Source organism: Prionailurus viverrinus, chromosome C1, assembly GCF_022837055.1.
Source record: "Prionailurus viverrinus isolate Anna chromosome C1, UM_Priviv_1.0, whole genome shotgun sequence".
NCBI lineage: Eukaryota > Metazoa > Chordata > Mammalia > Carnivora > Felidae > Prionailurus > Prionailurus viverrinus.
This window is the reverse complement of record NC_062568.1, coordinates 119,042,397-119,053,614: the sequence shown is the minus strand read 5'-3', so window position 1 is coordinate 119,053,614 and position 11,218 is coordinate 119,042,397. Positions and strand designations below refer to the sequence as shown.

General features: G+C 44.1%; 1 protein-coding gene across 6 annotated transcripts; it reads left to right on the top strand.

Moving 5' to 3' along the window:
• The first annotated feature begins 3,971 nt into the window (after positions 1 to 3,971).
• On the top strand, positions 3,972 to 11,213 carry CC1H1orf162 (chromosome C1 C1orf162 homolog). 6 transcript variants are annotated; one of them, XM_047873201.1, is made up of 8 exons: positions 3,972 to 4,101; positions 4,470 to 4,620; positions 5,826 to 5,945; positions 6,119 to 6,166; positions 7,348 to 7,408; positions 7,903 to 7,997; positions 8,262 to 8,329; positions 8,496 to 9,297. In XM_047873201.1, the coding sequence occupies exons 4-8, from the start codon at positions 6,130 to 6,132 to the stop codon at positions 8,652 to 8,654; spliced, it is 420 nt and encodes a 139-aa protein (XP_047729157.1). In that variant the 5' UTR covers positions 3,972 to 4,101; positions 4,470 to 4,620; positions 5,826 to 5,945; positions 6,119 to 6,129; the 3' UTR covers positions 8,655 to 9,297. The 6 variants fall into 6 exon arrangements, 5 of the variants coding, with proteins under 5 accessions (XP_047729157.1, XP_047729160.1, XP_047729159.1 ...); XM_047873204.1 differs by lacking the exon at positions 3,972 to 4,101 and adding an exon at positions 4,877 to 4,947 and having other exon boundaries at positions 4,125 to 4,620; positions 6,088 to 6,166; XR_007155130.1 differs by lacking the exon at positions 3,972 to 4,101 and adding an exon at positions 11,163 to 11,213 and having other exon boundaries at positions 4,126 to 4,620; positions 8,496 to 9,190.
• Positions 11,214 to 11,218: the final 5 nt, after the last annotated feature.

The window sequence follows — 11,218 nt, the reverse complement described above, 5'->3', positions numbered from 1 at the left end:
TCATCACTCTAAGTCTCAGGGCGCCTGGGTGGCTCAGCATCCGACTTCGGCTCAGGCTGACGGGGTGTGGAGCCTGCCTCGGATCCTCTGACTCCCTCTCTCTCTGCCCCTCCCCCATTGACTCTCATAAATAAATAAGTAAGTAAGTAAGTAAATAAATAAATAAATAAATTCATTACTTTAAGTCTTGAGCTACTGCTGTTTCCCGTTCTGGCTCTTCTTCCTCTGTCAGCCCTTTGGTAACAACTTTGGTAACAACTTTGCTCACAGTCTGACTTTGCCCTTCCTTGTTTTTGCCACCACCCTCCTGGATATCTCTCAAATTCACTTACGCCTCTCCATCTCTCTACTGCTACTGCCCTAGCCCGAGTTACTATTATCCATCCCTCCGCTGGGTCACTGCAGTAACCTCACAGCCTGTCCTTTCATACTTAATCCACTGTCTTCTAGTTTGCTCCTCCCCCCCAGGTTGAGTGATTGAGAACGCAAGTCTGATCGTGTCACCCTTGCTTATATACCTCTAGTGTAGATCAACCCAATTATCTTACAATAAAAACCAAAGCTCTGAGGGAACCCACCCCTTCCTGCCTCTTCAAATCCCGCCCTCCCCACCACCATGCTCCACACCCCACCCCCCAACCCCAGAGTCACAGGCTTCCTTGCTTTAGGCTGTTGTCATAGGAGTCTTGTTTTTGCTTTTTGAACTTCCTACCCTCCTTTCTGGCACAGAGCTTTTGAATTTTAACATTCTGTTCCCTCTGATCCTTTGTCTCATCTTGGCCTAGTGGAACCCCAACTCACACTTAGAATTTTGGCTTGCTTTTCCTCCAGGAAGCCTTCCCTGGTTCCCTGTATATATCATAGGCATATACAGTGGGGATCCTGCACCTTCACAGCGCATGGAATTATTGCAATTTATCATTTCCTTGTGTGGTATAGGCCTCTTTTACTAGCCTGAAAGTTCTACGGAGACATGAAAAGGCTGTTTTGGGCTCACCATTATGTCCTCAGGATGTAAGTACATGGCACACAGTAAATGTTCGACAAATGATTTTGGAGCGAATGAAAAAAATGAATTCTCTCAGCCACCGAGATTCAAAACCTTGACATAATCACTCATTTCATTCCCTGTATCCAGGTCCCAACTTTTACCACTTCCAGTCTCCTCACACCTGGAAGGCGGGTTCCTCCCCATCCCCAATGCTCATGTGCCTATTAAATACCTAAAATATTGCCATATTCCCCTAGCTGATTTCCTTGTCTCTTTCTCTACCCATAATCTATCCTAGATGAGGTGGCACAATCTTCCTTAAAGACCATGTTTATCGTATTATATCCCAAGTCAAAAACCTATAGTGGTTCCTTATTATTACTTAAAATATGTATTTTGCTTGGATTCAAAGACCCCCACAGTCTGGCTCAGATCTGTGGAACTATTTCCTACTTCCCCTCCTTCCAAATGCCCCACTTTGGAACCTTGCTGATATCCCGGAAACACATCCCCTGAATTCCAGCAACCAGTCCCAGGCCTGGGGCACTCTTCATACACGGTTCCGGTTCGTTTCTGCCCCCTCCATCAAACCCCATCTAGGCCCCAGAGCCCAGCTCCAGGCGTACCTGTGCAAAGCCTGGTCTGATTTCACCAGCTCTGCCCGCTCCGCCAGCTCTTCCTTTCTCCAGGCCCACAAGTTGCTCTGCCCTCTGCCTGGAACCATCTTTCCCGTCCTCTTGTCCTCAGTGCTTGCTCTTTGGACAGACCATCCCCGGTCATCCATTTCATCTAATGACATTCTCCCATCATTTACTCTCTAGCATGGTACTCGGCTTCTTTCCTTCATGGCCCTCAACACAATCTGTAATCAGTCTGTTGTTTTCTTACCATCTCTCTTCTCAGTTAGACGGTAGGCCTCACGAAATTTTCTGCCCTGTTCTCTGAAATATCCACTGCACCCAGTTCACTATTTTTTTGTTAGTGATTATATGTATTAATATTTTATATATTTTTCCAAACTATCAAATGTTTATTGTTTTCAAATACTATACCAAAAAAAAAAATAGTGTGCATTTCTTGATTAACAATCTAGAGATAGTAATTCCAAGTTAAAGGTGTTTTGGGGGGCACCTGGGTGGCTCAGTTGGTTGGGCGTCTGACTCTGGCTCAGGTCATGGTCTCACGGTTTGTGAGTTTGAGCCCCGCGTCGGGCTCCTTGCTGACAGCTCAGAGCCTAGAGCCTGCTTCGGATTTTGTGTGTGTCTCTCTCTCTGCCTCACCCCCACTTGCGTTCTGTCTGTCTCTCTCTCAAAAATGAACATTAAGGGGCAACTGGGTGGCTCAGTCGGTTGAGCGACCGACTTCAGCTCAGGTCATGATCTCACAGTTTGTGGTTCGAGCCCCACATCAGGCTCTGTGCTGACCGCTCGCTCAGAGCCTGGAGCCTGCTTCAGATTCTGTGTCTGCTTCTCTCTCTTCCCCTCCCCTTCTCACGCTTTGTCTCACTCTGTTTCTCAAAAATAAATAAGTGTAAAAAAAAATTTTTTTAAATGAGCATTAAAAAAATTTTTTTAGAAAGGTGTTTTTCCTCTATTTCAATAGTTTCTTTGAGTTATACTAAGAGGATAATCCACTGAGCCCTCTCTTTGATTGCTTTAGCCTCATAAGCATGAGAATTCTTGCTTTATTTTCCATAAACTCCAAAATTGAGGACATTCTTTTGTAAAAAAAAAAAAAAAGATACCTAAAAAATAATAATTTCAGGGGATATTTTCTTTTTTCACACTTCTTGAACCCTTTAAATATCAGATTTCACTCTCAAGGTGTTGTTTTCTTATAATGTCAAACACGAAACACAAGAGTGACCAGGACCTCGATGGTGTTCTTAGAAATTGCCATGCTCCAAATTTCTTAAATATCTGTGAATTAATAATAGTACATCTTTCATAAATTCCATTTTGGATAATATTTCTAGATCCCTATGTTTATTTTTCTAAATTCATCTTCCCTCTACTTTTTACTACCCCTTTTAAGAAGCAGAGAGTACTTTAGGGGTGCCTAGGTGGCTCAGTTGGTTGAGCATCTGACTTTGGCTTAGGTCATGATCTCTCGGTTCATAGGTTCAAGCCCCACGTTGGGCTCTGTGCTGACAGCTCAGAGCCTGGAGCCTGTTCCAGAATCTGTGCCTCTCTCTCTGTCTCTGCCCCTCCCCCACTTGTGCTCTCTCTCAAAAATAAACATTATAAAATTAAAAAAAAAAAAAGAGACAGGGTACTTTATTAACATTATGTTATGAATACATGTTTATAAAGAAATAATTTGTGGGGTGCCTGGATGGCTCAGTCGGTTAAGCATCTGACTCTTGGTTTCCACTCACGTCATGGTCTCACATTTGTGAGTTTCAGCCCCGCATCTGGCTCCGCGCTGACAGTGCAGAGCCTGCTTGGGATCCTTTCTCTCTCCCCCTCTCTCTGCCTCTCCCCGCTTGTCCGCTCTCTCTCTCTCTCTCTCTCTCAAAATAAAAAAATGAACTTTAAAAAGAAATAAATGATTCGTCTTCCCTTTGAAGGGATCGCCATAACTGTTAACACATTTCATGTGTGCCCAGCCAGCCGGCCCTTCACCCTTGATAGTGCTCTCCGTTTCTCCTTATCGACCTCATCTTTCTGGTTAGAACAAACGAGATTTTAAGATGCTTGGTGTCCGTGATAATATCATCCTGCTGTGACCTCCACCTTATCTAGCATGGTGGTTAAATACATAAGAAACACTTCATTAGGAATAAACTTGTCTTAACCCCCTACATTCTGGTGTTCGTGTGTCGAAAGATACAAAAGAAGCTGTTTATGGGATTCAAAAATATATGCTCGTATAAAAAACAATTAAAAGTATATATATATATATATATATATATATATATATATATAGTGTTGGCCTCAAAGAGGAAGTCTGCCCTCAGGTTCAGATAAGATCTTTGCGACATACAGCCTGATGGCGGCAATAGCAGTAATCCTTTCGTCATTTCTGAAAAGTAGTACTAAGTCACGGAAGCAAGTGAAAAGTTCAGTCTTACACGATTGGCGTCTTGTGACCGGACTTTTTCTTAGAAGGTAATGCCTTTACTCCCATGCTTTTAATCTAGATGAAATAATCATTCACCAAAAGAAAATGTCATCTAATTTTTAGTGGTTGCTATCCTTTTTTTTTTTTTCTTCTGTTTAATTTTGTTTGGTGGGGGAAGGGTTGTATTTTGAGTAGCTGTAGTTAGTTGGTCGATTTTGTGGCCGTCAGTAAGATTCTTCCCCGGGGGGGGAAAATGTGGGAAAGTAGATACGCTGTTTCTATTTTAATTTATGCTCCGTCAAATGTTTGTTTGGAGTGTTGTTTTCAAATGGAAATGTGTTTCCTGCTTTTCTTGGCCTGGATCTGTAAGTAGTTATTTCCTTGCAGCACTGTGTGTGAGGGTTTTGTCTTTCAGGCTGGGGTGGCCCAAAATATTTTAAAGGTGGCAACGGTGACATTTCTTTGCGATGGTGGTGAATTGAGAGCCATTCAAGTGAAGATTAAGATTTTACAGAATCCTACGGATCCGGATCCTCTCCAATCCTCTCCCTCTCGTCTCCCCAGTGGTAAGGTTCAGTATAAATTCCTAGGGGATCAGAGTCTTTTTAGGGCAGACACATATTTCGATATTTCAAAAATACTCCGTACTAAATATTTTATGGTGCTCTACAAAGAGCACTGTTGACTTAAATTAGAAAAGGAGCAACAAATGCTAGAAAAATTTTTATCACCGGGGATTCTGCTGTAATGGTGGGCTTCCTGTATCTCGTGTCTCAGAATTCTCACCAAATTTTCCTGTCGTCACTTTTCTTATTACCCTAGGTTACATTCTTTGGCCAACTGTAAGGCACTTAATGTTGCTGTTGCGGTTGTAACTGGTACATGGCGATGAGGTATCCTTCTCCCGCCCCTCCCCATGTTCAAGGACTTGGAACTTCATTCACTTTTGAAAGCTGAACAATTAAACACAAATAATTGATGACATTTGTTGTCCAAATACATGACCTTAAAGTACAGCAGGTACAAGGAGAGCCAAAAATTCTTGTCAGGGCATGTCTCAATATGAAGTAGAACTGTGGTCTTCTAAAATTGTTTTATTATTTTATATAAATAAAGGTGGAAACCATTTTTATCAGCGAAGAAAGTGGTTAAGCACACTATAGTACATAGCTGTAGCAGAAAGGCCTATCACCACTAAAAATGCTTACGGAGAGTTTTGAGTGGCATGGGAGGGATGTTTATGATTAAAAAAAAACTTAGTAAAAATAACAAAAAAGGAGACATGAAGAAGGCTCAACCAGATTTTAGGAAAATGCATGGAAGTATAACTAAAAAGAATACACTAAAATATTAATAATTGATAGTGGGATTTGGGGTTATTTTACTCTGCTGCCTTTAGGTACTTTATCTTTTCAGTACAAATAAATGAAAGAGAAAATACAGAAAGTTTCACATAACAAGCAGAACCATAGCCTAGATAAGGACACTGACATACTTGGAAAGACAATATGTGGACAGAATAAAAGCTCTGATACAGCCTAGAGGAAGGACCTTGAAGAAAAAAATGGGTCCAAGCTTACCCAGCACCGCCAGGGAGGAGTGAGGCAAATACATCAGACCTATATGACGTTCAGTCTTAAAGTCATGCTTTCATCTTCTCCCATACTTAGTTCGATTCAATGTTTACCAAGAAAAACTGGTTTTAACTGACTTTTTTATATGTTCTGATAGAACACACTGGTGACACAACACGTTCCTTATGTCGTTTCAGTGTCTACATCAGTCTCCTGTGAGTTACTTGCTTGTGAGTCGGTTCTGGACCAATCAGCCTATTCTTGGCGCCCCGCTAAGATTAATTCCGGACGTGCAAAGCTGAGGACTAGTTGCTGAGGTGTGGTAACCATACCATATGAAGTCTGTGACCCCTGGCCTCACCAGAACACCCACCCTGACTTGCCTCTCTCTCATTGCTACCGCTCTGATATTCAAATCACACTCTCAGAGTTTGCCCCTTTGTTGCCTTTCCTTTCCAGGCTTTCTAAGAGGAACCTTTTTTATTCTCAGGGGAAGACGGCATGGGAGGAGGTCATTCCAAACCTGAATGCAACAACAGTAAGTCCAGGACAGGAACCGTTACCTGCCCCACGGCTGAGTTAATCTGGACTGGCATCACCACCATCAATTTTACCTTGACGCAGAATCTAATGACAGGAAGAGAGAAAAGGGGAACCAGAGAGAACAATCTGGTCCTCCCAATCTGAGTAAAGCATGTCTCTGTGCTCAGTACCAGACGGGCTGGGTAGTTTATGGCAATACACTTCCCTTCCCTTCCTGGTCCCCTATTTATGGTGCAGGCATTAACACCCTGCCCTGTCGCTGCCTTTGGCTAGTCACTGTGAAAAGCTGCCCTGCAAACAAAGGAACAAACTAAAATAGGTAGCAGTTTACAAGGCCAAGTTCCCTAAAACATTGGGAAATGCTAGTTCTGGGTTTTGCTTTTGGTTCTCTACTCCCTGGCCTTGAGATTGTTGGCTTAAGTCCCAGGGAGCATATCTCCTAGGGGTCCTATTAAATCTTTGAGGGGCCACAGGAGAGGTTTGTTTGTTTATTTGTTTGTCAAAGGGACACATGGGACTGCAAAAACGCTAGGCTTCTCTTTCATTGGTTTAGCTGATGGGGTTTTTTGTTTGTTGTTTTAATGTTTATTTTTGAGAGAGAGAAAGAGAGACAGCATGAGTGGCAGAGGGGCAGAGAGAGAGGGAGACAGAATCTGAAGCAGGCTCCAGGCTCCGAGCTGTCAGCACAGAGCCTGACGCGGGGCTCGAACTCACAAACTGTGAGTCATGACCAGAAGTCGGAGGCTTAACCAAGTGAGCCACCCAGGTGCCCCTAAGCTGATTGTTTTTTAACTTCCAACTCTAATTTTCACATGAAAGGATCGAGGATCTAGGAAACACTGTTCTCTTCTTTTTTTTTTTTTTTTTTAATGTTTATTTATTTTTGAGAGACAGGGAGAGAACATCAGCAGGGGAGGGGCAGAGAGATAGGGAGACACAGAATCCCAAGCAGGCTCTGCGCTCAGCCGGACGCGGGGCTTGAACTTCTGAACTGTGAGATCGTGACCTGAGCTGAAACCAAAAGTCGGACACTTAAGCCGCTCAGTCACCCCTCCCCTATTGCAGAGTGTAGCACCCCCAGCATTTATCTCCACGGGTTGCTTGGATAGGGAGGGGCGCCTGGGGACATTCATGAGACGGGACAGGGACACTAATCCCCTTTCTGTTCTCTCACAGACGAACAAAGCACCAACACAGTAGCCCCAACACCTCCGTTCTCCTTCTGGGAGCGCACCAAGTAAGTGCTCCACCCATTTCGTCTGGTACCCCAAGGCCCCGAATTTGTGTTGCCAGCTTGGGAGGGTGACTTAGGAGGAACTTAGGAGGGTGGTCTGGGGAAAAGGGACCAGAAACAGCTGAAGAACTGAACTGGTGTTTTTATTTTCAGAGGGTGGTTCTTAACCCCAGGTTGCCCGGGGAGGGGAGATCCCTCAAGAGATCCATGAATCCCCTGGGCGGATAGATGAAATCTGCTCTGGGCGGGGGGGGGGGGGGGGTACCGATGAAGATTTTAGGGAGGGAAAAGCCCCACAGTTTCCACTGAGGCCTCAAATAATTCTGGAACCCAAAAGCAAAAAGCTGAAAAGCAGTGGGTAAGAGTGAAAGTCACCTAACCAACATGGCAGCTATAGCAGGGATTTATGCATGGGTGGGAAAGAGGACCTTCTGGCCTCTGGCAAAGGCCTTCAGAAAGTCCAGTGGTCCGTCTCCTCCCTTTCTTTGCCAAAACAGCATACAGTATTTGCTCTTGGCCTTTTTTGCCGGGGTCCTGCTCACGCTGCTGCTGTTGGCCCTTATCTTCTTCGTCATAAAGAGCTACAGGAAACGTAAGTGGTCTCTGAGAGACGGCATGGCTCTCACTGCCCAGCCGTTGAGAACAGACGTGGCTCTGAGGGGGAGTAGAACCCAGGGAGCTCACCCTGTCTGCAGACTGAGGACCTGAATCCCCAGACTTCTCCACCTGCCCTCCCACCCTCCATGCTTCCCACCTCCAACACCCAGCCTTCACCCCAGCCTGCAGGGAAAGCCTTCCCATTCTTCCAGACCCCATTGCTGAGACTTGTCCCTCTCTTTCCTGGCACCTGAGGCAGGTCACTCTAGTCCCTGCACCCTGGATCCTCCCTTCGATCCTCACTCTGGCCAAGATCCTCCGGCCAAGGTAAGATGACCACGTTGTTTCCGGGACCCTGGGCAAGTGCATCTTGGAAGGGTTCTTCTGATCTCTTTGGTCCTTTGTGACCACAGCTTCCAGATGGCTTCTAAAGAGACACCTTCCTCCGAATCCAACTCACTCACTCCTCTGCCTCCTCCTCCTTCCTCTGCAGCTTTCATCCCCAGAGGAAGCACTCACCTATGCTAGCATGACTTTCCAAATCGCAGAAAAGAATCATCACCTGACTGAGAAACATTCTGCAGGCTTGGATCCGGTTGTCTACTCTCAGATCAAAGTGACAAACTCACCCGACCTTTCCAGGGAGGCTTGACGCCAGTCCCTCTTATCTCAGCTCCGTCTTTATATATCACTTTCCCTTTGGACAAATTTGGGACCACAGCCTGACCAGACTACAGTTGGAGTTGTTGGGGTGTGATCTGGCCAAGTTAGCCAGCATGTTTGAAGACCAAGGGCCCAATTTTCCCTTGACCTGAGAAAAGATTGCTGGCCCGGCCGCTTGAACGGACAGTCTGATAGCCCTTCAAGGGCTGAGACTGCCTCACTCGTCCCCTTTCAACGAGTGTGGTAGTACAGAGCTCAGGGCACAAAGAGTGTTCACTCAGGGCCGCTGATCAGTTTGGGAGAAGTCAACCAACTGGGCAAGTTAGCAAGAATTACGAATAAAAGCAAACCCCCTGCAAAGCTGGCCCCTCCTGCATCATGCATTTGTCTGTCCCCGTCACCTCCAAAGACGCAGAGCTCATGCACAGCCAGAAGCCTAACAGAGGTGACGGGACTCCAGATCAAGTTCAGGATTGATTGGGGCACAGGTCTCAAGCTCTGCACCAACTAGCTGCATTCTTTTGGGTAAGTGTGTGAAACTTTTTTTTTTTTGATTTTTTAAAATGTTTATTTTTGAAAGAGAGAGAGACAGAGCGTGAGCAGGGGAGGGGCAGAGAGAGAGGGAGACACAGAATCCGAAGCAGGTTCCAAGCTCCGAGCTATTGGCACAGAGCCCGACCTGGGCCTCGAACTCATGAACCCTGAGATCATGACCTGAGCCCATGTCGGATGCTTAACGGACTGAGCCGCCCAAGCGCCCCAAGTGTGTTGTTAAACTTTTTAAAGCTTCAACTGGTTCATCTTGAAACCAGAATAATACTTACCTCTTAGTGTGAGAATAAGTGAGATGGCATCTACTTAGGTACTTCATACGTTCCAGAGTTTTACATAAATACAAGGTCCCTGTTGTGTAAAGTGCTATTCAAATCACCTTCTTGCTATAGCATAAAAGATATGCCAAGCAATATTACATGGAATTAAGGATTAAATGTTAACTCCCCTAAATCCTAATGGATAATCCCATATCTAATCCCAGTAAAAATACCAATAAGGTTATTTTTCACTCAGTGAGGTTCCTGTATAGATAATAAACAAGAAAGTAAATCCAGGAAAATCTATACAAAGAAGCAAATAAAAGTAATCTGGGAAGGCTAGTCCTCACAGCTAACTAAAAGTATTATTTTATCAAGCATGACAGACTAAAACATGTTCCTGGTTCATGAATAAACAAATGGGATAGAGTAAAAAGACTAAAAAAAGATCAAAATCCATGAAGAAATTTAGAGTATGATGAAGATAGCGTATCCAATCATTTGGGGGAAATTGGTTAATTCATAAATGGTGTTTAGACAGGTAGGTAGCCATATGGATGAAAGTAAGACCAGAATCTACACCTCCCTTCTTAAATCATAATAAATTCAAGATACATCAAAAATTTAACTGTAAAAACATTATAAAAGTATTAGAAGAGGGGCGCTTAGGTGGCCTCGTCGGTTGAGGGTCCGACTCTTGATTTCAGCTCAGGACATGATCTCACGGTTCGTGGGCTTGAGCCCTACATTGGGCTCCGTGCTAACCGTGTGGAGGCTGCTTGGGATTCTCTCTCTCCCTCTCTCTGCTCCTCCCCTGCTCACACACAGGTGCACGCTCTCTCTCAAAATAAATAAACATTTTAAAAAATTAAATTAATAAATAAAAAATTTTAAAGTACCAGAAGAATATATAGGAGAATTTTTAAAACATAGTGGTGCATGCCTCAAATGTATGACCTGGAGCCAATAAACCAGAAAAGACTGATTAACTGGGCTTACAAAATACTATTCAAAATGCCAAGCTTGGAAAATATTTGCAAAGCACCTTATAGCCAAAAGGCTAATTTTCTTAATATATTAAGAGCTCCGGAATATATTAAGGCTCCTATATATTAAGTCAACAGGGAAGAAATCAGCAGCTCAGTAGAAAATAGAAGACCAAGGATAGGTCTGTTGGTCACAGAAAAGGAAATGTAAGTGGCTTGTTTAAACATATGAAGAGGTACGCAAGTTTACTCATAATGAGAGAAACAGTAGTTGAAACTACAATTAGATCTTTTCTGTCAGTGAGGTTGGCGACCTTCAGAAAGTTTGCTAACAAACAGCTTGGGCAGGACTGTGGAGACCCAAGGCACACAAACTCTTGCTCTTTGGCAAGAGCTGGTGATGTTTTAAAATCTGCTGCTGCGAAGCAGGTGATGGGCATTGAGCAGGGCACCTGTTGGGATGAGCACCGGGTGTTGTATGGAAACTAATTTGACAACAAATTTTATATTAAAAAAAAAATCTATTGCTGTGAACACATCCTATGGAAAGTCGCCTATGTAGTTGAAATCGCAGTTCATAAGATCGCCTAACACTTAGCAAGGCTTGTTATACTCGAAGTGTATTCTAAGTGTTTGGCACGTGTTCATGGAAGCCTCACAAAACACTAGGAGGTGACAGTTTTACTGTTCCCGTTTTAGAACAGAAAGGGAAGCTCCGAGAGGCCCAGTAACTTGCCCGAGTTCACACTGCTAAG

Coding starts and splice junctions, on each gene's coding strand:
- CC1H1orf162 (XM_047873201.1), top strand. CDS start 6,130: ATGGGAGGAGGTCATTCCAAACCTGAATGCAACAACA. Junction 7,998..8,261: donor CATAAAGAGCTACAGGAAAC/GTAAGTGGTCTC, acceptor CACCTGAGGCAG/GTCACTCTAGTCCCTGCACC. Junction 8,330..8,495: donor GCCAAGATCCTCCGGCCAAG/GTAAGATGACCA, acceptor CTTCCTCTGCAG/CTTTCATCCCCAGAGGAAGC.